Source organism: Chionomys nivalis, chromosome X (assembly GCF_950005125.1).
Source record: "Chionomys nivalis chromosome X, mChiNiv1.1, whole genome shotgun sequence".
Lineage (NCBI taxonomy): Eukaryota > Metazoa > Chordata > Mammalia > Rodentia > Cricetidae > Chionomys > Chionomys nivalis.
This window is the reverse complement of record NC_080112.1, coordinates 86,636,484-86,663,099: the sequence shown is the minus strand read 5'-3', so window position 1 is coordinate 86,663,099 and position 26,616 is coordinate 86,636,484. Positions and strand designations below refer to the sequence as shown.

Here is a 26,616-nt window from a genome sequence, read left to right as displayed (position 1 = left end):
GAACTACATCCATATTCCCAATATTGTTTGTAAATATTTCTTTACATTTAAAGGGTGATATGCTATTGAGTTGGATACTTTGCATTGGTATGGATCTTAGTTTATTGATACAAATTTAAGGTATATATATATTTCTGAATCTTAATTAAGGTATTGTCTTTGTGTAGCTCATTTATAATGCAATGTATAATCAAGAAATGTAAGTTAATAGATACTCATAAATAATAGTTAAGCTTGTATTCATGTTAGTTAGATTTTTTTGCTATATAGAGATATATTTCAATTAGATAGGTATTTTTCAAATCTTTCAGAGACCTTCAGAATATGGCATTTAAAATGTTTTAATAATTTCGGACTTTTCCTGACAATGAGACACATCTGCTCCTGGCAGCACAAGCTACTTCAAGAGGAAGATGGGCATCAAAGAGGCTTCTTTTGGAGTTGGTTGTCCATATGGGCAAGAAACTGCTCTTGCTTGGACTGCTTGACAGGACATGAAGGACCCACAGAGAAATGACAGCTGAACTTGCCTAAAGGTGAGAAAGGGCCTTCAGAGTTCCTGCTTCATGAAAGAATCTGCCAGACACATGCAGGACACAGAAGAAAGTGACTGACAAACTGCCAATATAGGCAGAACTGTCTTTGAAGTTCCCTGATTTATTGAAAAGGCTGCTGAAAACTATAGGCCTGTGGGCTAAGGATTGGATGCCCCAATGGTACAAAAGAACTTTTGGTGATTGTCCAGGCAGTGAAATGTCTCTGTCAATTTTAGAATTTTGAAAGTTGTTTACAATGTACTTCCTGTTTACTTAGGTAATATTATATCCTTCTGAAGTCTTTGATGAAATTGAAGAATTTATATTTATAGTTACAGTTTTCCTTAGTTATGATAAAAGATAAAGTAGATATAAATATTATAACTGTAGTTTTTGCTTAATAACTTTTCTTATGTGTAATTTTACCATGATAAACCTTCCATTTCGTTTGAACAGAAAAGTGGAAATGGTGTGGGTGGTCCTTCTGTCTATGTGTTGCTTTTATTGGTTAATGAATAAAGAACTGGTTTGGCCTATAGCATGGGATGAGGAAGGCAGAGTTAGAGAAAAGCCATGAAGCCGCTGGAGTTAGATGCTGTGAACTTTACCTGGTAAGCCACAGCCACGTGGCAACATACAAATGAACAAAAATGGATTAAATTAAAATAAGTGTTAACTAATAAGAAGCTAGAGCTGATGGGACAAGCAGTGATTTAATTAATACGGTTATTCAAGGCTGTGTGATTATTTCAAGGCTGAGCAGGTGGAAATGACTAAGCATCTGCTCTCCTTGGAACAACTTAGGGAAAACAAATATTCATCATGATATTTACCCCTTTCCAACCCCTTACACACTATGATTGAAAAATAAAGAAGAGAAAATTTGGCCCTAAAAGTACATTCATGATTAAACACCCCAGTGTACTCTAAATTATATAGATATTATTGTTAAAAAGCAAAGAAACTTGTCAATGTCAAATAAAATTGCATTTCTCAAAAATGTACACTAAGAAAAATATGACAGGTTTTGGAGAAACTTTAAATGTTAGGTCATTAAAAGATAATTTAATTTTGTATGATTAAATTTATTGCAAGGCACTCATGTTATAAGTTATTGTACAGACTTAGGGGTGAATGCTGCTTAGAGAAACTAAATTATGTCTAGAAACAGTGCCAGAATTTGAAACCCAAGAAGACAAATATGTTTCCTCATTTTTTTTTTAATTTCATGATTTTACTTCGGTTTATTCTGTCAGAAACAGTCATTTTGTTACTATCTGAAATTTTTAGTAGGCTCATTATAAGTTATCTTTTTTATTTCTATAGTCATGACTATTTGATAATTGTATTCTAATATTAACTGGTGAATCATTTGTTTTGTCATGTTTTTATTAGATGTTAATTTCTTAGCCTTGATATGTATTTCATTGGAATATTATATTTTTCTAACATATTTTCTGAGTTGACATACAATGAAAGCTACAAGTTTCTCTTTTGAATTGTTGAATTAAACTGTATGTATTTGATTACATTGCTTGGGGTCTTTTTTGTTGTGTTGCATTTTATAAAATTATCTTACATCCTTTTCTTTCAAACAACTGTCTCCTATTTATTTTCTGGCATTGAGTAATATATTTTAGAGTGATCCACTTTATTTTTGATTACTTCACTGATAGCCTATTTATTCAGTAAATTTCCAGTGTTGTTTTAATAACTTATTCATTAGAGTTACATAAAAATGTTAATTCTGGCTTCCCTTAGTTCAGTTTAATTCAACAAATAATGTGGCAAATTTAGAATCAACAGCACTTTGAAATAAATGAGAAAGTTATTACCATTTTAGTCAAAGTATTAATTGAATATTATGTATTTAATAGTGATACTTTAAATCATGCTTACATAATTATATTTTTTGCATATAATTCTGAACAAATCTTTATGGTATCCCTCTTTTATTACTTAGAATCATAACAATAAACTCTATAAAATTCTTTACAGTTAGGGGAAGAAAAAAGAAAAACAGCTAACAATGGAGTGTACAGTTTTCAAAAGAAAAAAGTGTGATTTGTACTTTCAAGAGAAAGAGAAAATATTCTCTCAATTGAGTAAGTTATTGTCTTTGAAAAAAAACTAACTGAGACTAGAGTCATAAGAGTTGGCATATGTGCCTAATTATGGATGCTATTCTAACCCCACTCTTCTAACCCAGAAGAAACTACAATTTTTTGGATGCTGATAAAACCCGAATTCCAATAATGAATGATTCTTAACACTTGGAGTTGTGAAAGTCTTCTATAATAAAATTCTAATGGTTAGGAAACAACAATGGGAGCAGTCAAGAGAAAAAAAAATATTTACAAAACACAATTTAAAAGGAAATAAAGCTTTAAATAGCTGAGGTGAAATATTACACCACATTTTAAGAAAAGAATAATGTGTCTGGGTGTCTGAGATCTTAGTTCTAAACTTCTCCTAATTAACAGAGAATGTTTTCTTTGAATAGACATTCCTTAAACACAATAATGCTCTCCCCCTTTCTTTAAAACACATGCAACAAAAAGACTATTAAGAATGGTACTACATAGAAACCTGATTTTATTTTTGTGATTTTTTTTAATTTTAATTTTTATTCTTTTTTAATTAAAATTTTCACCTGTTCCCCGTTTACCATTTCCATCCCCTCCTCCCAAATATTGCCCCCTCCCCCCACTCCCCTCCCCCTATCCCCACTCCTCTTCTCCTCCCCCCACACCATTCCCCCTCCCTCTCGATACTGAAGAGCAGTCCAATTTCCCTGCCCTGCGGGAAGTCCAAGGTCTTCTATCTAAGTCCAGGAAGGTGAGCGTCTAAACAGGCTAAGCTCCCACAAAGCCAGTTCATCTATTAGGATGGAAACCTAGTGCCATTGTCCTTGGCTTCTCATCAGCCTTCATTGTCCGCCATGCTCAGAGAGTCCAGTTTCAACCCATGCTTATTCAGTCCCAGACCAGCTGGCCTTGGTGGGCTCCCAATAAATCAGTTCCACTGTCACGGTGGGTGGGTGTACCCCTCGTGGTTCTGATTTCCTTGCTCATGTTCTCCCTCCTTCTGCTCCTCATTTGGACCTTAAGAGCTCAGACCGTTGCTCCAAATTGAGTCTCTGTCTCTACCTCGATCCATCATCAGATGAAGGTTCTAAGGTGATATGTAAGATATTCATCAGTATAGGATAGGGTCATTTCAGGTTCCCTCTCCTCAGTTGCACAAGGTACAAGCTGGGGACATCTCCCTGGACACCTGTGAACCCCTCTAGAATCAAGTCTCTTGCCAACCCTAAGGTGGCTCCCTTCATTAGGATATATACTTCCTATATATACTATGTTCATAGCAGCATTGTTTGTAATAGCCAGAACCTGGAAACAACTTAGATGCCCTTCAATGGAGGAATGGATGAAGAAAATGTGGAATATATACATATTAGAGTACTACTCAGCGATAAAAAACAATGACTTCTCGAATTTTGCGTGCAAATGGATGGAAATAGAAAACACTATCCTGAGTGAAGTATCCCAGACCCAAAAAGAGGAACATGGGATGTACTCACTCATAATCGGTTTCTAGCCATAAATAAAGGACATTGAGCATATAATTTGTGATCCTAGAGAAGTTAAATAAGAAAGTGAACCCAAAGAAAATCGTATAGTCATCCACCTGGATAGGGGAAGTAGACAAGATTGCAGGGCAAAAACTGGGAACTTGCGGGTGAGGTGGCATGAGACAAAGGGGAAATGGGATGAGAAACGTGAGAAGGGGAGGATGGGAGGAGCGTGGGGGATTGGGATGGTTGGTATATAGGAAGGGTGGATACGGGAGCAACGAAGTATATATCCTATTTTTGTGATTTTGTTAATAGTTCACCTTATGAGTGCTGTTACTTTCTCATTAGAAACTTTCTGAGTTTTTTTTTTTTTAACAATGATTCTAAACAAAATAAAATTTTCAGGGTTCCCTGCCCTGTGGGAAGTCCAAGGTCCTCCCCCCTCCGTCCAGGTCTAGGAAGGTGAGCATCCAAACAGACTAGGTTTCCAAAACGCCAGTACATGCAGTAGAATCAAAACCCAGTGCCATTGTCCTTAGCTTCTCAGTCAGCCCTCATTGTCAGCCACATGCAGAGAGTCTGGTTTGATCACATGCTTCATCAGTCCCAGTCCAGCTGGCCTTGGTGAGTTCCCATTAGAACAGCCCTGCCATCTCAGTGGGGGGTGCACCCCTTGCCTGATGCTCTTTGGACTGGAGAGGGAGGTGGAGGGAGGAAGGGGAGGAAAATGGGAGAAGGGGAGGAGGTGGAAATTTTTAATAAAAAATAAAAATAAAAAATAGCAACCTCAAAAATAAAAAATAAAATAAAATACATCCTTAGATCCCAATTACTATTTCCACATTCAAAAACAAAACTTAATCATCTCTAGCAGCCCAGTAAAGGTTAGACAATAAACATCCAGATTCAAGATTCCTTGAAGCTGAAACTTGTGTTTCATTATCATGTACAGATGAATGCCAAGCTTAGGACTACAATGAAGGTATTAGAAATGCTGCTAATGATCACATGATCTAAGATAAACTCATAGAACAGGGCATTAGAAAGTGAGCTCACATATATGGACAGGGGTTGGTGGTAGTAAGTACAATTATCATTTTCATAGGTAAGAAGACCAAATGAGTGAACAGGCATACAACATGGAGTGTTTTTCTATTGACTTGAGGAAGCTTTAAATATGTCATCTGATTGCCATATTGTTGTAGAATATCATTTTAAGGTGTGTTAATTTTGATTATGTTTCATTTGTTTAACTCTGTGAATCTGTGTTACTGTGTCTGTCTAAAACACCTGATGGTCTAATAAAGAGCTGAACAACCAATAGTGAGGCAGAAGAAACAATAAGTGGAATGGGCAGGCCATGAAAATAAATAGAAGGAGAAATGAGAAGAGGAGGAAGAAAGATTAAGGAACAAGAATGGAAAGAGAAGGTCTTCAGGGGCCATCCACACAGCAAGATAGCCAAAAACAAAATAAGAAGAAAAGAAAATGTACACAGAAATAGAAAAGAAAAAACTCAGAGGCAAAAATGTAGATTGGATAGTTTAGGTTAAGATAAGCTGATCTTAATAGTTGGAATGCCTGCAGTCATGTAAAATTCATTCAGATAAGTACTATCCCACATGTTCTTGGTATTTGTTGGCCTGAATAGACTTTAAATAAGGTCTATTCTTTACAGGTCATGGGGAGCCTCTTTCCAAATGCCCAACTCAGGGAAAAAAACTTTTCTGGAGACCAGGCATTTCATTATAGAATATGTATAAATGTACTATAATGCATATATACATATATGAATATATCATTGGTCTTGTGACACCCCCTCCCTCAATTACCAGGACCGAAGGAAAGAAAATCCTTAAACTTAACTTTTTTCTTCTGTACCGCCAGGATCTTGCCAGGTTCAAGTGTCACCAGACAGTTCCACAGAGCCTGGACAGTGAAGTGAAACAACCATATATCCCAGGACATGACCAGCACACCAGCTTTCTCATGTCCCCCAAGATTCTGATGACCCAGATCAATAGGAAACTTTCTCAAGAACTTGGCACACTCATTTTCTTTCACCTGCCACCACAAACTCATCATTTTACAATAAATAAAACTGAGGAATGTAATATTTGCATTCGGGCACACCAGACCTACTATTTGGAGACCCGGCATTGTGCACCATCCCTGTGCACATGCCTAGTATGCAGGTGGTACCTTAGACTGCTCTGTTGTCTCTATGGACATGCATTGTGCTCCTACCTTTCAAAGGTGGAACACAGCCTGCTTTCTCCCTCTTCTCTACCACTCATTCCCTCTCATTCCCTCACCATGAGGCTGCTCTATGCATCCTTTTCCTCTCCCCTCTCTCCTTCCTTTCCCCCAATAAAAACTCTACACACAAATTCTGGTGTTGTCACTTTTTCTCTCTTACCTGCAATTTTTAATTATGACAAATTTCACAATAATTGTTTATGACGGAAGCTAGAATCATAGAATATGAGTTATTTGCCTTCTCTTGGATCCTAATAAAGTGAAAGAATTGAACAAAAATGATTGTGGAATTTTGTGGATAAATCCAAAAATATGAATAATAGATTCCAGTATTATTCCCATCATAAATTAAGTAACTTGAATATTTTTATAAAGCAATCTTCTCTTTTATCATGTAAAGCACATATTCCTAAAATTTTCCTTCATGAATTAAGGCAGATGATGCTATCACTTCCATTCATTCTTTTTGGTGAGAACTAATAGTGTTAACATATGCATTAGATAATATTTGATAAATAGATAATAAACATTTCAAGTTGTCTGATTGCTATTGATAATTTAAGATAATATTTACCTCTTTTTCACTATTCTGATCAGCAACATTTCATGTAACTATTGTCTTGTATTGAGAAACCTTTGGTAGCAGAACCCATATATGACAAACGTATAAGCGTACATCTACCTAGGGAAGTGTGATTAGCATGGAATTTTCTTTCCATATATCAAAATAATGATTCCTTCATTTATGATAGCCATTGATACTTCAGTATAACAACAGCAAATGGAATAAATAGGTTTAAGGTTAATGTGATTATTTTCCATTAATTGTCTCTCCTAGATGACTGGGGGCTTTTGGATTTTATGAAATTTAAAAGTGAAGACAAAATATAAAATGAAATAGTAATTTCAATGTGATAATTAGGTATGAAATATTTTCTATAACAAAGAGTGATAGTTGATTTGTCCACTTTGATAAGATTAAATGTAAGAAGTAATGAGTTTTATGACCCAATAAATTGAAGGTCCAGGTAGAATAAAAATAAACTAGATTCACCGAGGTAGAAAAAATTCCAGCAAGCTGCCTTCAGATGCTGTTAGTATCATCTTCTATCCTTTATCTTGAGGCTGCAGTTTTCCACTGCTGATTTTGGAGGTACAAACCTCTATAAACTCATGAGTGAATTTCTAATAATAAAAAGCCTTTCCATATATTCACATTCAAAATCTAATTAGTTTGGTTTTATTGAACAATTACAAACAAAAATATAGAGATTTGCTCAGATTTCTGGTTGTCTTTTAAGAAAACGTACTAAGCTCAAGGATAATGTCATTAAGAAACTTGTACTCAACTTACATGGAACAGCACAAGGTGCCAAGTTAACTTTAAATACAAGAAGAATATTATTAAAAAATATGGTAATGATATCAGACAAATTTTGATTTGGAGTATTCTATTGGTTATATTTATTTATCAAACCATAGAGCCGTGGATCTTAGAAAAACACATAAACCATGAACAAGTATTTTTGCAAGCTTACCAACTTCATCTGAGGATGAATCCTAAATTTAATGGTAATTTTTTTTTGGTAAAATTTTGAAAACTCCACATTTGCTTTTGAAAACTACTTCTTTCTATCATTTATTATTGACCTTTTAACCTTTTGTTGAAAATCATCATTCCATATGCATAGTTCCAATACCAAGTGATATTAACTAATGATACATTTAATGAGAAAATATATTTTTAGATTTAATTTTATTTTTGAGTATTCATGCAAATGAATATACTATGTCAAGCATATTATCTCCATTTCTCCCTTCCTTTTCTTTAATTACACCTTTCACCTCTTATTCCTTTTCTTTGATATCCTAGAAGTTTCCTTTTACTTTTTTGTCCATTACAATTACATAATTTCTCTATGTGAGATCTTGGGATAATGACTGAGAAAAGACATAATAGTTTTCTTCCTTTGATTGACTTAATTCTCTCATGTGTGTGTGCATGTGTGCATGCAAGTGTGTGTGTTGTGTGTGTGAGTCTTTCTTTCTTTCTTTCTTTTTTTGAGATAAGGTCTCAGTTTACAACCCTGGCTGTCCTGGAACTCACTGTACAAATCAAGTTGGCCTCTAACTCATAGTGTTCTGCCTGCCTCTGCCCCCCTGAGAGCTGGGATTAAAAGCCTAGTTGTTTTCCTTTGCATAGTTCTTTCTGCAAACAAAATAACGTTGTATAAATATGAAAGCCTTTCAGATACATGGTGAATATGTTGAATTAAGAATTAGATATGAAGCCGGGCGGTGGTGGCGCACGCCTTTAATCCCAGCACTCGGGAGGCAGAGGCAGGCGGATCTCTGTGAGTTCGAGACCAGCCTGGTCTACAAGAGCTAGTTCCAGGACAGGCTCCAAAACCACAGAAAAACCTTGTCTCAAAAAAAAAAAAGAATTAGATATGAATAACAGTTATCTTATAGTTTGGTGATTGTGGGATATGTACTTCTGTCTTTTGTTCAAGTGCCAAATCAATCAGCTGTAAGAAACGAAATTGAGTACAGTGTGGGCTTTCATTTCTTTTCACTTGAGTACTTCCTGTCACTCAGCTGACTGTATTTAAGCCTTATAATGAAATAATCATTTACGTGTCTCACAGAACAGGACTTTTACTATAGAATAAAATGTGGGTCTGACAATGACAATGGGTTAACATGGTGCTTGCTAACTGTGAAATGTTTAGTTTCCCATCACTCCACAAACTGAGTATGGTGACACACACATGCTGTACAAGGTCTCCATCTCCATAGGTGAAAGGTAAGAAGTTTAGAAATTTAAGGTCATTCTCATCTACACAATAAACTCCAGCTAAGATCAATTCTGGTTCATGGGGCAGTTGCTTCAGTCATGGAAGACCAGCAGCAGCGGGATTGCTGACAAGTGGGATAAGTTTACAGCCTCATCTCAAATCTTTTGTCAAAGAACTGACAGGAAAGCCAGTTATGGTGAAATTTTAGTGAGGAATAGAATATAAGGACTACCTAGTTTCTGTTTCTGTAGATGGCTACAAAAACATGTGTCTTGCAAATACAGAACACATAAATGGGCATTGTCTGGCAATCTGGATGACGTTCTAATGGAGTTTAATAATGTCCTTTGTATTTCATATCAGAGGCATTGAAGATGAAGAGAGAGATGGGATAAATAAGAGAATAGCATCTCTGAGGAGAATATATATGTGTTTATGTGTATATACTATGCATGTGCATATATGTATTATATATGTGTATATATATATATATATATATATATATGAGATTAGATTTTTTTCAATTATAAAAAATTACTATCCTTTAAGGACAGGTATAGTAGAATACAGCTTTAATCCCAGTACTCAGAAGGCAGAAAAAAGGAGAGCTCTGAGTTTTCTATATCATTGCCATCATATGGGATGATTGGTGGTCCACTATGAGCTCATTTGAGTTTCGATCTCTCTGAAGATATGTGATGTGAAATATATTTTTATATGTATATTTGCCACCTTTGTATTTTTGTTTATATGTGTCTTAATGACTTCAGCATATGACACACATAAAAAACATAACCAAAACTTTCCTTGCTTTTAAATCTATCCTACCTGGGATACTTCTACTCTGCCTGTTATAGTATTATCAGAATGCTGTACCTTATAAACACATTCACTTATAATCTATGTGCAAGTTTAAAATGAAATCTTATTGAGTCTTTTTTTTGTTCACCCTGATATCTGTGTGTGTTTAGTCCATGACATTTACAGTGGGTACTGATATACATTGAACGGTAGTTAGTGCAATTGGCAGTGCTCAAACTTGGTGCCCATGCACTTTATTCTTATGTTTGGCTCTATTCTTCTCTCTGCCTTTCATTTTTAACTGAGAATTTTGTATGATTTCATTGTGTTATGTTCTTAGCATATGTTTTGTGCTGATAACAAAATTGTCATTTTATTCCTAGATGTCATTTTCCCTAGAGTTTGATATGTATCTATAACTATTTCAAGTTCACTTAAAACAAAATAGAATAGAAAAGAAAGAAACAAAAGTAACATAAATACAAGAACAAAAATGGTATTACTATGTAGCCATGGCAGATCTGGAACTCACTTTGACCTCAAAAATGAAAATTACAGTCTTCCTACCCCACCCAGCTTGCATCCAGAACCCTTCTTCCTTCTGCCCCCTTCCTTCTTTGGGCACATAACACCACCTAGCTCAGCCTGTCTGGGTGCTGGGAGCGAATCCTCAGAGCAAACAGGCGGGCGGGAGTTCCTTTGTTTCACTGGACTGCCTGCACCAAGCAAGGTAGGTGCTTTGTTTACGAACTACCCAACCAGCACGGAGATCTGATCTCAGCACCAGGAGAGCCATCATTGGGCACGGAGAGCTAATCTTGGCACCAGGAGAGCCATCATTAGGCACGGAGATCTGATATTGTCACCAGGAGAGCCATCACTGGAACACCAGGATAACCATCACTAGGGAGTACCATCACTGGGAAGGTACAACAGTAGGCAAGGAGACCTGATCCTGTAAAAGAAGATCCATAGGAGAGCATTCGGAGGAAGAGATGGGCAGGCGCCAATGCAAGAATTCACCCAACAATCTGAAAAATAATATGAAACCACCAGAACCCAGCGACCTCACAACAGGAGGACATGAACACCTTAATCATGAAGAAGTAGAAAAAATTGACTTTATGAAAGTGATTGATGCCCTTAAATAGCATGTAAAACATGCCCTTATAGAAATGGATGAGAAGTATAACAGAAAGTTTGAGGAATTGAGTAAATCAGTGAATGATACCCTAGGAAACCAAGGAAAAACAATCAAACATTAATGGAAACAGTTCAAGTCTTGAAAACTGAAATGGAGGCAAAGAAGAAAACACAAACAGAAGGCTGGCTGGACATGGAAAATCTAGGTAAACGATTAGAGACTACAGAAACAAGCATAACCAACAGAATACAAGAGATAGAAGAAAGAATCTCAGATTCGGAAGATACCATAGAGAAAATAAACACGCTGATCAAAGAAAACAGCAAGACCAACAAACTCTCATCATAAAACATTCAGGAAATATGGGACACAATAAAAAGACCAAACCTAAGAATAATAGGATTAGAAGAAGGGGAAGGAGCACAGCTCAATGGTCCAGAAAATATATTTAATTAAATTATAGAAGAAAACTTTCCTAACCTAAAGAAAGATATACCTACGAAGGTTCATGAAGCATACAGAACACCGAATAGGCTGGATCACAAAAAAAACATCCCCTCACCATATAATAATCAAAACACAAAGCATACAGAACAAAGAAAGACTATTAAGAGCTGCAAAGGAAAAAGGCCAAGTTACTTATAAAGGTAAGCCTATCAGACTTACACCTGACTTCTCTATGGAAACCATGAAAGCCAGAAGGTCCTGGATAGATGTACTGCAGAAACTAAGAGACCATGGATACAAGCCCAGACTACTATACCCAGCCAAACTTTCATTCACTATAAATGGAGAAAACAAAATTTTCCAGGATAAAAACAAATTTAAACAATACGTAGCCACAAATCCAGGCTTACAGAAAGTAATAGAAGGAAAATCACTAACCAAGGAGTCCAACAATGACCACAATATCTCAGACAACTAGAGACCTTTCACCAGCGCAACTCAAAGAAGGGAAACACACAAAATTTACTACTAAAAAAATGACGGGAGTAAACAACCACTGGTCATTAATATCACTTAATGTCAATAGACTCAACTCACCTATAAAAAGGCACAGACTAAGAGACTGGATACGAAAACAGGATCCAACATTCTGCTGTTTACAAGAAACACACCTCAACCACAAAGACAGACACCTACTCAGAGTAAAGGGTTGGGATAAGGCTTATCAAGTAAATGGACCTAAGAAACAAGCTGGTGTGGCCATACTAATTTCTAACAAAGTTGACTTCAAACTTAAATCAATCAGAAGAGATGGAGAGGGACATTTCTACTCATAACAGGAACAATTCATCAGGATGAAGTCTCAATCCTGAATATCTATGCCCCTAATATAAAAGCAACCACTTATGTAAAAGAAACATTGCTAAAACTCAAGGCAGCAATCAAACCGCACACATTAATAGTAGGAGACTTTAACACTCCTCTCTCACCAATGGACAGGTAAATTAGACAGAAACCTAACAGATAAATAAGAGAATTAATGGAGGTAATGAATCAAATGGACTTAACAGACATCTAGAGAATATTCCACCCAAATCGGAAAGCATATACCTTCTTCTCTGCAGCTCAAGGAAACTTCTCGAAGATTGACCACATACTCGGTAACAAAGCAAACATCCAGAGTTACAAAAAAAAATCTGTAACCACCTGTATTTTATCAGATCACAATAGATTAAAGCTAGAATTCAACAACAATGCTACCCACAGAAAGCCTAAAAAGTCATGGAAACTGAAGAGTCAACTACTGAACCATACCTGGATTAAGGAAGAAATAAAGAAAGAAATTAAAGTCTTCCTTGAATTCAATGAAAATAAAGAAACAACATACTCAAACCTATGGGACACTATGAAAGCAGTCCTGAGAGGAAAGTTCATAGCACTAAGTGCCCACTGAAAGAAAACAGAGAAAGCACATATTGGAGACTTAACAGCCCACCTGAAAGCTCTAGAAAAAAAAGAAGCAGACTCACTTAGAAGGAGTAGAAGACTGGAAATAATCAAACTAACGGCTGAAATCAACAAAATAGAAACACAGAAAACAATTGAAAGAATCAATGAAACAAAAAGCTGGTTCCTGGAGAAAATCAACAAGATTGATAAACCCCTATCCAAACTAATCAAACGGCAGAGAGAGAATTTGCAAATTAATAAAATCAGAAATGAAAAGGGGAACATAACCACAGACACAGAGGAAATTCAGAGAATCATTAGATCTTACTACAAAAGCCTGTATGCCACAAAAGTGGAAAATGTTAAAGAAATTGACATTTTTTTAGATGAATGCCATATACCAAAGTTAAACCAGGACCAGGTAAACAACCTAAATAGACCTGTGAGTCGCGAAGAATTAGAAGCTGTTATCAAAAACCTCCCTTCCAAAAAAAGTCCAGGACCAGATGGTTTCAATGCAGAATTCTACCAGAACTTCCAAGAAGACCTAATACCTATACTCCTAAATGGATTTCACAATATAGAAACAGAAGAGTCATTGCCAAATTCCTTTTATGAAGCTACAGTAACTCTGATACAAAAACCACACAAAGACTCAACCAAGAAAGAGAATTACAGGCCATTCTTACTCATGAACATCGACGCAAAAATCCTCAACAAAATACTGGCAAACTGAAACCAAGAACACATTAGAAAAATTATCCATTATGATCAAGTAGGCTTTATTCCAGTGATGCAGGGCTGGTTTAACATACGCAAATCTATCAATGTAATCCATCATATAAATAAACTGAAAGAAAAAAAACCATATGATAGTTACATTAGATGCTGAAAAAGCATTTGACAAAATTCAACATCCCTTTATGATAAAAGTCTTGGAGAGATTAGGGATACAAGGGTCATACCTAAATTTAATTAAAGCTATTTACAGCAAGCTGACAGCTAACATCAAATTAAATGGAGAGAAACTTAAAGCCATCCCACTAAAATCAGGAACACGTCAAGGCTGTCCACTCTCCCCATACATCTTCAATATAGTTCTTTAAGTCTTAGCAATAGCAATAAGAAAACATAAGGGGATCAAGGGGATTCGAATTGGAAAAGAAGAAGTTAAACTTGTGTTATTTGCAGATGATATGATAGTGTACTTAAGCGACCCCAAAAACTCCACCAAAGAACTTCTACAGCTGATAAATACCTTTAGTAATGTGGCAGGATACAAGATCAACTCCAAAAAAATCGGTCGCCCTCTTATACACAAAGGATATGGAAGCAGGGAGGGAAATAAGAGAATCATCACCTTTCACGATAGCCACAAACAACATAAAATATCTTGGGGTAACTCTAACCAAGGAAGTGAAAGATCTATTTGACAAGAACTTTAAGTCTTTGAAGAAAGAAATTGAAGAGGATACCAGAAAATGGAAGGATCTCCCTTGCTCTTGGATTGGGAGGATCAACATAGTAAAAATGGCAATTCTACCAAAGGCAATCTATAGATTCAATGCAATCCCCATCAAGGTCCCATCAAAATTCTTCACAGATCTTGAGAGGACAATAATCAACTTTATATGGAAAAACAAAAAAACCAGGATAGCCAAAACAATGTTATACAATAAAGGAACTTCTGGAGGCATTACCATCCCTGACTTCAAACTCTATTACAGAGCTACAGTAATGAAAACAGCATGGTACTGGCATAAAAACAGAGAAGTCGACCAATGGAATCATATAGAAGACCCGGATTTTAACCAACAAATCTATGAACACCACATTTTCGATAAAGGAGCTAAAAGTGTACAGTGGAAGAAAGAAAGCATCTTCAACAAATGGTTCTGGCACAACTGGATGTCTACCTGTAGAAGAATGAAAATAGACCCATATCTATCACCATGCACAAAACTCAATTCCAAATGGATCAAAGACCTCAATATCAATCTGAACACACTCAACCTGATAGAAGAGAAAATGGGAAGTACCCTACAACATATGGGCACAGGAGATCGCTTCCTATGTATAACCCCAGCAGCACAGACATTAAGGGCAACATTGAATAAATGGGACCTCCTGAAACTAAGAAGCTTCTGTAAAGCAAAGGACACTGTCACTAAGACAAAAAGGCAGCCTACTGACTGGGAGAAGATCTTCACCAACCCCGCAACAGACAAAGGTCTGATCTCCAAAATATATAAAGAACTCAAGAAACCTGACGTTAAAATGATAATTAACCCAATTAAAAAATGGGGCACTGAACTGAACAGAGAATTCTCAAGAGAAGAAGTTCGAATGGCCAAAAGATACTTAAGGTCACGCTCAACCTCCTTTGCGATCAGAGAAATGCATATCAAAACAACTTTGAGATATCATCTTACACCTGTCAGAATAGCTAAAATCAAAAACACAAAGGATAGCCTTTGCTGGAGAGATTGTGGAGAAAGGGGTACCCTCATCCATTGCTGGTGGGACTGCAAACTTGTGCAACCACTTTGGAAATCAGTGTGGAGGTTTCTCAGAAAAATTGGGATCAACCTACCCCTGGACCCAGCAATACCACTCTTGGGAATATACCCAAGAGATCCCTTATCATATGACAAAAGCATTTGTTCAACTATGTTCATAGCAGCATTATTTGTAATAGTCAGAACCTGGAAGCATCCTAGGTGTCCTTCAATGGAAGAATGGATGAAGAAAGTGTGGAATATATACACATTAGAGTACTAATCTGCGGTAAAAAACAATGACTTCTCGAATTTTGTATGCAAATGGATGGAAATAGAAAATACTATCCTGAGTGAGGTAACCCAGACCCAAAAAGAAGATCATGGGATGTACTCACTCATAATTGGTTTCTAGCCATGGATAGGGGGCCACTGAGTCTATAATTTGTGGTCCTAAAGAAGCTAAACAAGAGGGCAAACCCAAGGAAAAACATAGTTATCCTCCTGGCTATGGGAAATAGACAAGATTGCCAGGCAAAAAAATTGAAATCTTGCAGGTGGGGTGGGATGGCGGTAAGGGGAGATGGAGAGAGGAAAGTGTGAAGGAGAGGATGAAGGGAACTCGGGGAAATGGGATGATTGGGGATATAGGAAGGTTGGATAGGGGAGCAGGGAAACTCATATCTTAGTTAAGGGAGCCACCTAAGGGTTGGCAAGAGACTTGAACTTGGAGTGGCTACCAGATGCCCAGGGCAATGTCCCCAGTTAGTTTCTTGGGCACCTGAGGATAGGGAACCTGAAATGAACATAATCTATATCCATACTGATGAATATCTTGCATATCACCATAGAACCTTCATCTAGCGATGGATGGAGATAGAGACAGAGACCCACACTGGAGCACCGGACTGAGCTCCCAAGGTCCTAATGAGGAGCAGAAGGAGGGAGAACATGTACAACGAAGTCAGGACCACGAGGGGTGCACCCACGCACTGAGACAGTGGGGCTGATCTATTGGGAGCTCACCAAGGCCAGCTGGACTGTGACTGAAAAAGCATGGGATAAAACCGGACTCTCTGAATATGGCGGACAATGAGAGCTGAGGAGAGGCCAAGGACAGTGGCACGGGGTTTTGGTCCTACTTCATGTTCTGGCTTTGAGGGGGCCTAGACAGTTTGGATGTTCACCTTCCTAGACCTGGATGGAGGGTTTAGGACCTTGGGCTTTCCACAGGGCAGGGAACCCTGACTGCTCCTGGGACTGGAGAGGGAGGAGAAGAGGAGTGGGGGGAGGGGGAGAGGGGCGGGAGGAGGGGGAGGAAATGGGAGGCGGGGAGGAGGCGGAAAATTTTTTTTTCAATAAAGATAAAATAAAATAAAATAAAAAAGATAAAAAAATGAAAATTACATATATATGTGTACATTTATATATATATAATGAAACTACTCTGGAATGATACAATGAAGAACATCTTTTTATAGTTTTTCCAGAATTTATAAGAATTATGAGTTAACTGTAAAGCAAAGATGGAGTTTGGGTGATATATATGGTGATGGGAACTCATCTATTTTCTTAAGCATAAAACTGATAAAAAAAAAGTATTGATATCAGAGAGGATAAACATGTATTGGGACAGAAGGTACAAAGTATTTATATGTAAATTTCAACAATTTTTCTTGTGAATCTAAATCTCCTGTAAAGGCAAAAAAAAACTTTCAAAAGTGAAAAAAGATCAAATATTTCCAAGGATGCTTCAGAAAAATAGGTATAGGTATGGAATCTATGCACAAACCAAACACCTCAGGAGGCTTTGTCAAGGGTGTTATGGATGATCATTTGATTGTTTCCAGAAATTTATATATTCCAAAATATTAGTAAATCTCTAGCATTTAAGTGTTTTATTTCTTTGTATCCTAAGAATATAAATTATTATGTAATTTAGTATAACTACCTAATGTATTCATAACTGTTGTTTCCCTAAAGTTGTGGGCTTGGTGATAAGTAAGCAGGAGAATCTATGATTCCACAATTACTTAAGTATTGAATATTTTTCAAGTTATAAGCATACTTAGAGGAGAATTATGAATAATAGGAAGGAAATTATAAGGAAGCAAGCTTTCATAGATGCTTTTCTATGCAGGTACTCTCTTTCTTATCATTGTAATGTTGAAAAATAGTAAACGCTGAAAACAGTATGAAATTATAACAGTTACAAGAAAACATCACAAAAGAAAATTGTAACAAACAAGGAAAAAAAACATGATTTTCCTTTTCATATACTTTCATACTTCTCTGATTATCTTATTTTTCTTTGTAGAAACTCAGAGGTAATTTTGAGTATGCCATCCTCTTTAAATTAAAAAAAATCTATACTAAGAGAACACTTCTTTTTGAAACCTTATTACCTTTTTCAGTTGTTCATATCATTCAAAATATATTAATAATATATAGAATGGGGTTGTTTAAAGCTTTAGCGATAGAGATAATGCCTCTGGTACAATATAACACATCCCTATTCTATCAAGCACAGCACAGAGCATCTATAAATGGACTAAGTGTTTGCAGAGTGCTTTAGGGATCATTTTTTATTATCCATGACTTGTGTATACATCAAAATCTCTGTTAAATTTTCAGTGTTCTTACATGATCTGGAAAAAAATCTAAATATTCCCACAAAGTCCCAGAGAAATCCCTCTAATGAGATTAAGCAATAGGGATACAATATGCTTTTGTCTATATGGATCTCTTAATTTAGAGTTTGGAAGGTGATACACAAGGATTACTCAATCCAAAAGCTTTTGGTTAGTGTTACTTTACACTTACCCTGTAAAGGACAAAAGCAATCAAGCAAGTTTTCAGAATGTTGCATTTCTATCAGTAATTTATTTGAAAATTACTTGCAGTTAATTTGCGCATTCTCAGAAAACAAATTTTGTCTCTTCAAAATTTTATTGGTTTTCTTTACTTCCTACTAGTATTCTCTCTTCATTAGTAGTACACTTATCATGTCTTTATGTGATTTTAAAATGCATCAACCCCACCCCACCCCCAAAGACCACAACAATTTCTAAAAGCCTTAGAGAAGATATCATGACATAGAGAGAAGTGCATATATTTTGATTATACCTAAATACTAGTTTATGGCTTGCATTGGTGTGTTTGCTTTAAACAGTAACTTTCCCCACCTTGTAGTGTTGAATGAACCTATTTACTTCCAGTAAAATACCCCAGATGTCATTGTTCTGAATATTGTCTCTTGAACCAAAGATAATCCTTTCTGATTCTTCAAATTTAATTTATAGACTCTGTGTAATTGTCTCTAGGTCAGTGCTGCTGTCAGTTGAACAGCAACTGACCTTGGCAGCTCTAACATTTTCAACATTCAGTTGGTCATGATTAACTCACAAGAAAACAGCTTATTATTTATAGTGTTATCTGTTACTGAACTGCTTTGCTTTCAACCTGAGTGCTTTTCTTCTGCACCTGAGCAGTGTCCAATTACAGACCCCTGCTGAATTGAAAAGTAATCTCTTTTTGTACATTCTTTAATTTTATGCCTTTCAGTTATTCTGTCTCCCTGCAGGCCTGTGTCCTTTTGTGTGGGTGATATACTATCTAGACTGTATCATATCTAGATTGTCCCAATGGGAAGTAATGATAGTACATGACCTTTTCTTTTCTCTATTGTTCTTCACCCTTAATTTATGGAATATAAGTTTATGTAATGTTTAGCAACTCATGATTGTTTGAGGAAGATATTTATCATATGTTCATGAAAAATATTAAATGAAAACTCCAAAAACAAATTAATATATTGGTTCAATTCAGAAAAAAGTTTGAAAATAAAAATTCTATGAAGTAATTGAGAGTTTTCCCCAATCAAAATTGGGGAAATCGTTGCTACAAAATGTTATTTGTTTTTCTTGGGGTAAATATCCCTATAGCAATAATTTCTATATTTCAGACACAGTAGAGAACTAAGGTAGATATTCATTATGAGTTGGCCTTTTTTTTTGTACAAACTCAATGGAATCTCACAGAAGTTTGGGACAATTATTTAATGTTGCAAAAGTGCACTGTAGTAGGGAGCTGCGGGCCTCTTCCCACAGCCCGGCTTCCGCATGGTTAGCTTTATACCCAAAATAACAACACACACATTGTATTCTTTTAAACACTGCTTGGCTCATTTCTATTCATGTGTGTAGCACCCCAAGGTGCGCTTACCAGGAAGATTCTAGCCTACGTCCATCCTGGGTCAGAGCTTCATCGCATCTGCTCTGGAGAGGAGAACATGGCATCTGTCTCTCAGAGGAGCTGCCCTGCATCTGAGCTCACTTCCTCTTCCTCCCAGCATTCTATTCTGTTTACTCCACCCACCTATGTTTTAACCTATGAGGGCCAAGCAGTTTCTTTATTACTTAACCAATGAAATCAACAGATTGATATGACACTCCCACATCACTTCCCCTTTTTCTGTTTAAACAAAAAAAGGAAGGCTTTAACTTTAACATAGCAAAATTAAATATAACAAAACAGTTATCAAGTAAAAATTACAATATTTACATCTATTTTATCTTTATCATAACTAAGGAAAACTATAACTATTCTTCAACTCCATCAAAGACTCGAGAAGGATACAATATTACTCAAGCAAACAAAAAATAAGCAACTTTCAAACTCTAGAAATGACAGAGACATCTCACTGCCTTGACAGTCACCCAAAGTTTCTCTGTACCATTGGGGCATCCATCTTTGGCCTACAGGCCCATAGTTTCCAGCAGACATTTCCATGAAGCAGGAAATTTCAAAGGCAGTTCAGTCACTATCTGCTGTGTCCTGCAGAATGTCTCGCAGACTCTTTCATGAATCAGGAACCCCGAAAGATCATCTCACCTTTAGGCAAGTTCAGCAGTCCTCTCTCTGCGGGTTCTTTGTGTCCAGTTTATGCAACAGTCCAGGCAAGAGCAGTTTCTTGCCCAAATGTCTAACAAACTCCATAAGGAGCCTCTTCAATGCCCATCTTCTTCTTAAAGTAGATTGGTGCTGCCAGGAGCAGAGTGTCTTAATGTCATGAAAAACCCTAAGTTATTAAAACATTTAAAATACCATATTCTATAATCTTTGAAAGATATGAAGAATACCTATCTAAAATATATCTATGTACATCTAGAAAATCTAACTAACGTGACTCCAAGCTTGACTATTATTAATAATTATCCATTAGCAACCTATATTTCGTAATTATACATTACATTTTTAAATGAACTACACAATCACAATACCTTAATCAAGATCAGAAATACATATACATATAATAAAATTGACCTTAAAATCTATAGCAATGCAAATTATTCATACCTATATCATATCCCCCTTTAAATGTAAAAGAATATTTATAAACAATATTTGGGAATATGGGCACAGTTTTTTCTCTCCAAACTGCTTCCTGCTGAATGGGGGCGCTGTTAATCAGATACTTCAGGGTATAACCTATGTTCTAGGTTCATTTCAGTCATCAATTGAGTGAAGTAATTTTTTGAAGGTGTTCACAGCAGCCTTTCAGGAGGGCGTGGTCCATCATACCATATTGAAATAGAAGTAATCCAAAGAGTCTCATCCTCTGTGAAAACAAAAGAAGAAACTCTTTTCCAAAGTATCATATCCTTAGATCCAAATTCTGAAGTCAAGGTATTTTGAAAATATCTATCTTGGATTAGTTCAGCAGCATTTATAAACAAATATCTTTTAGCATCTGTTGCTCCTTCCTCAGCATTAAAACAATTCAAAGAGAGCATAATAGCATACAGTATCAAGATTCTCTGTGTATTTTCCATTTTTGTGCAGCTTTATTTTAACCCTATTTTGTTTATTTTTACTTTTGTTTTATATTCTCTGTATATATTTGTCCTGGAATAACTCTGTAGACCAGGCTGTCCTTGAACTCTCAGAGATCCTTCTGTCTCTGTCTCTCAGGTATTGGGATTAAAGGCGTGTGCTACCACACCTTGAAGTCACAAAGGTCAATCTCCCTCTGCCTCCAAAGTGTTGGGATTAAAGGTGTGTACTACCACACCCAACTACTTTCTTTCTTCCTTTAATACTTTTAAGAACTTTAACATTTAGCCTGCTTTCTGGGGGTAGCTTTGTTGGTGGCTTCTAACTTTAATCCGTGGTGATCTGATAAGACACAGGTGGACACTGATATTTTTTTGTATCTGTGGAGGTTTCCTTTGTTTCCAAGTATGTGGTCAATTTTCGAGAAGGTTCCATGAGCTGCAGAGAAGAAGGTGTATTCTTTCCTATTTGGGTGGAGTGTTCTATAGATGTCTGTTAAGTCCATTTGATTCATTACCTCCAACAATTCTCTTAATTCTCTATTAGTTTTCTGTCTGATTGACCTGTCCATTGGTGAGAGAAGTGTGTTGAAGTCTCCTACTACGGCAACCCACTGACTGGGAGAAGATCTTCACCAACCCCACAACTGACAAAGGTCTGATATCCAAAATATACAAAGAACTCAAGAAATTAGACCGTAAAAGGTTAATCAATCCAATTATAAAATGGGGCACTGAGCTGAACAGAGACTTTTCAACAGAAGAAGTTCAAATGGCCAAAAGTCACTTAAGATCATGCTCAACTTCCTTAGCAATCAGGGAAATGCAAATCAAGACAACATTAAGATACCATCTTACACCGGTCAGAATGGCTAAAATCAAAAACACCAATGATAGCCTCTGCTGGAGAGGTTGTGGAGAAAGGGGCACTCTCATCCATTGCTGGTGGGAATGCAAACTTGTGTAACCACTTTGGAAAGCAGTGTGGCGGTTTCTCAGGAAAGTCGGGTTCAACCTACCTCTTGACCCAGCAATACCACTATTGGGAATATACCCAAGAGATGCCCAAACATACAACAAAAGTATATGCTCAACTATGTTCATAGCAGCATTGTTTGTAATTGCCAGAACCTGGAAACAACCTAGATGTCCTTCAATGGAAGAATGGATGAAGAAAGTATGGAATATATACATATTAGAGTACTACTCAGCAGTAAAAAACAATGACTTCTTGAATTTAGAGGAACATGGGATGTACTCACTCATATTTGGTTTCTAGCCATAAATAAAGGACATTGAGACTATAATTCGTGACTCTAGAGAAGCTAAATAAGAAGGTGAACCCAAAGAAAAACATATAAGCATCCCCCTGAATATTAACCTTCATCAGGCGATGAAAGAAGACAGAGACAGAGACCAACATTGGAGCACTGGACTGAAGTCTCACGATCCAAAGGAGGAGCAGAAGGAGAGTGAGCACGAGCAAGGAACTCAGGACGGCGAGGGGTGCACCCACACACTGAGGCAATAGGGATGATCTATCGGGAACTCACCAAGGCCAGCTGGCCGGGGACTGAAAAAGCATGGGACAAAACCGGTCTCGCTGAACATAATGGACAATGAGGACTACTGAGAACTGAAGAACAATGGCAATGGGTTCTTGATCCTATTGCATGTAATGGCTTTGTGGGAGCCCAGGTAGTTTGGATGCTCACCTTAATAGACCTGGATGGAGGTGGGTGGTCCTTGGACCTCCCACAGGGCAGAGAAACCTGCTTGCTCTTTGGGCTGAGGAGGAAGGAAGACTTGATTGGGGGAATGGGAGGGAACGGGAGGTGGTGGTGGGGAAGAGGCAGAAATCTTTAATAATTAAATTAATTAATTAATAAAAAAATCAGCAAGGAAAAAAAATAAAAAAAAATAAAAAAAAGGAAAATGCAAAAAAAAAAAAAGAAAAAAAAAACATTTAGCCTGCATATATTTTTAAACACACTGTAAATCATTTAAAGTTTTCTTTGTCTTTGAATCTCTCTTTACTGTATATCTCTCTTTTTCTGACCACATGAGTCTTTAATTTACCAAGCAATATCAGTAGGACGAAAGCTATGACTTTGCCAGCTAGATCCAGCACATTCCTTAGCTTTCCAGCCTCATGATGGAGGTACCGGCTGTAGCCATGTTTATCACCACAACTCTGTGGCGTTTCAAGGTCCTTGCCAACAAGCAAACTGCAGCATTATGTCCACAGACAACAATCAAGTCCTCTCTCTGTAGTCGGCCCTCCTGCCTCAAACAGTCAGTTTGCCCTGGCAGGATAGACCAGAACGCCAGCATTTTAGAACAGCACAACTTTTTTTTTTTTTTTTTTGCTACGGCCGAAAACAAACAAGCATTCAGTCAGCTTTTATCAATACCATTTAAGTGTTTCGTGGCAGGACCTCTTAATGAGCTGCAGGGTTTTGCAGCTGAAGCTGAGTCAGGAAGCCTCTCTTAGATGAGAGTGCTTGCTTGCCTCTAGCAGGCAGAGCAGACCCGAGAAATTGTTGCTACCAAGAAAACATGATTTACTCTATTCTTTCCCAAGCTTTCTCAGGCTTTCAGTGGATTCAGTCATCCACGTCTGGGCGCCATCCTGTTGAGGGGAGCTGCGGGCCTCTTCCCACAGCCCGGCTCCTGCATGGTTAGCTTTATACCCAAAATAATAACACACGCATTGTATTCTTTTAAACACTGCTTGGCCCATTTCTATTCATGTGTGTAGCACCCCAAGGTGCGCTTACCAGGAAGATTCTAGCCTACGTCCATCCTGGGTCAGAGCTTCATTGCATCTGCTCTGGAGAGGAGAACATGGCATCTGTCTCTCAGAGGAGCTGCCCTGCATCTGAGCTCACTTCCTCTTCCTCCCAGCATTCTATTCTGTTTACTCCACCCACCTATGTTTTAACCTATGAGGGCCAAGCAGTTTCTTTATTACTTAACCAATGAAATCAACAGATTGATATGACACTCCCACATCAGTGCACTTAACCTAAGTATTTGAAAATAGAATTACAATTAATAGATGGTATGTTGCTATGCCATTATCACTTTCTTCAAAGAAAAAGATATTCTGTCTATAAGATTAAAGTTCAGTCAAATCTGCATTCTTATAAGGAGGAGAGTTAGAAAACAAATTATTCTCAACAGATATTGAATTTAATGCTATGTTTTGTATGCAATATCAATTTTATGATAAATACATTTCTGTGCACATAGAAATTTAGAGCAAAAGTAATTCTTATTGTTTATATAAGTATGCCTCCAAGAAACATGTATTAAAGTCTTGGTGACAAAAGTGAATCTATTGTGATTGTTGTGTGAACTTTCAGGTTGATGTTTATAAAAAATCTTTAGGACATCAAAAATGTATCTTTGAATCAGGATTTTAATTTTCTCCATCATGCTCTTCCTGCCATTGCCATAAGCACAGCTACCAGATGTAGGTATATATTAACACACACACAGTCACAGACACAGAAATACTCAGCATTAGAAGGCATTTAAAATTATCTATTAATGAAACATAATTTCTTTTTAGAGAACAAAAATCTAACTAAAATTGATGTATAAAAATCATAACAGTAATACTGAATGAAAAGTAAGTGACAAGCACACTGTAAAGAAATCTAATCACAGGTATATAATTCTGATTATTACTATGAAGGATTTAAAAGTTTCATTTTCAAACACATCTAACAATTAATCAAATATCTCAAGGGACAGTCTGTCCATCACACAGAGAATACTATTAAAGATAAATTTATTTCAAGGCTGGCTCTCCGGGCAAGTGTCCACCCAAAAGTTTGAAAAACAAACTTCTCTAAAGTCTATAATCTCTATGAGAAAAATAATAATTTCAATAGTCTCTAGATTATAGAAATTCTACAGACACTCATATAGTCAGATTTCCTTTACATAAATTAAATTCACTTTGAGAGGTAAGTTGAAAATTTCAAATCAAGGAATATCTTAGATACAAGAATATTTGATCCTAGAGAAGCTAAATAAGAAGGTGAAACCAAAGAAAAACATATAGTTATCCTCCTGGATATTAACCTTCATCAGGCGATGAAAGGAGACAGAGACCCACATTGGAGCACCAAGCTGAAATCCCAAGGTACAAATGAGGAGCAGAAGGAGAGAGAACATAATCAAGAAACTCAGGACCGTGAGGGGTGCACCCACACACTGAGACATGGGGATGTTCTATCGGGAACTCACCAAGGCCAGCTGGACTGGGTGTGAAAAAGCATGGGATAAAACTGGACTCGCTGAACATAGAGGACAATGAGGACTGCTGAGAAGTCAAGAACAATGGTGCTGGGTTTTGATCCTACTGCACATATTGGCTTTATTGGAGCCTACGTTGTCTGGATGCTCACCTTACTAGACCTGGAAGGAGGTAGGAGGTCCTTGGACTTCCCACAGGGCAGGGAACCCTGACTGCTCTTCAGACTGATGAGGGAGGGGGAGTTGATTGGGGGAGGGGGAGGGAAATGTGAGGCGGTGGCGGGGAGGAGGTAGAAATCTTTAATAAATAAATAAATTTATTTATTTTCTTAAAAAGACTTTCTATGGGTTCCTTTTTATGGACTTTTTTAGTGTTTGTAATATGATTGAGTTAATAAATTTTTATTTATAACTGTTCCTATAAAAAAAAGAATATGAGGTTTGCTATCTCTTTACTGAATGGTGGGAAATTGAGAATAGAGGACATTATTAGAGTGTGCCTAAAACAGATTAAATGGAATTCCATTTGGTTGAGTAAACTGAGAAAATAAAAACATGGTTTGGTGGTGTGAAAGAAAATGGCTCTCAACAGGATTGGGACTATTAGGAGGTATGGCCTTATGGAATAGGTGTGATCCTTTTGGAGGCGGGGTGTGTCACTGTGGAGGTGAACTGTGAGATCTCATTCTCAAGCCACAGCCAGTGAGACAGCTCACTTCCTATTGGATTTGGATCAAGATGTAAGGAATCTATGCTCCAGTTTCATGTCTGCTCACATGCCCAGCACCATGTCTGTCCACACATACTTCCTGCTTTTATGATAGTGGCCTAAACTTCTGAACTGTAACTGAGCCACCCCAATTAAATGTTTTCCTTGAAAAGAGTTGCCTTGTTCATTTTATCTTTTCACAGCAATAGAAACCCTAACTAAGACACGTGGAATCAAGGAAACTCTTTGAGAAATCATTTTATTAGATAAGGTGAAAGGTAATAGAGATCTGTGA

The 26,616-nt window shown here is 36.9% G+C and overlaps 1 protein-coding gene across 11 annotated transcripts in view; it reads right to left on the bottom strand.

Moving 5' to 3' along the window:
* Positions 1–26,616, bottom strand: part of Pcdh11x (protocadherin 11 X-linked) — a 596,387-nt gene that overhangs the window by 506,314 nt on the left and 63,457 nt on the right. Inside the window, exon 3 of one of the 11 annotated variants that reach the window (XM_057760430.1) lies at positions 5,930–5,936. The exons of the other annotated variants lie outside the window; for them this stretch is intronic. Coding sequence (XP_057616413.1) covers positions 5,930–5,936 — 7 coding nt within the window. The remainder of the gene's footprint in view (positions 1–5,929; positions 5,937–26,616) is intronic. 11 annotated transcript variants of the gene reach the window in all.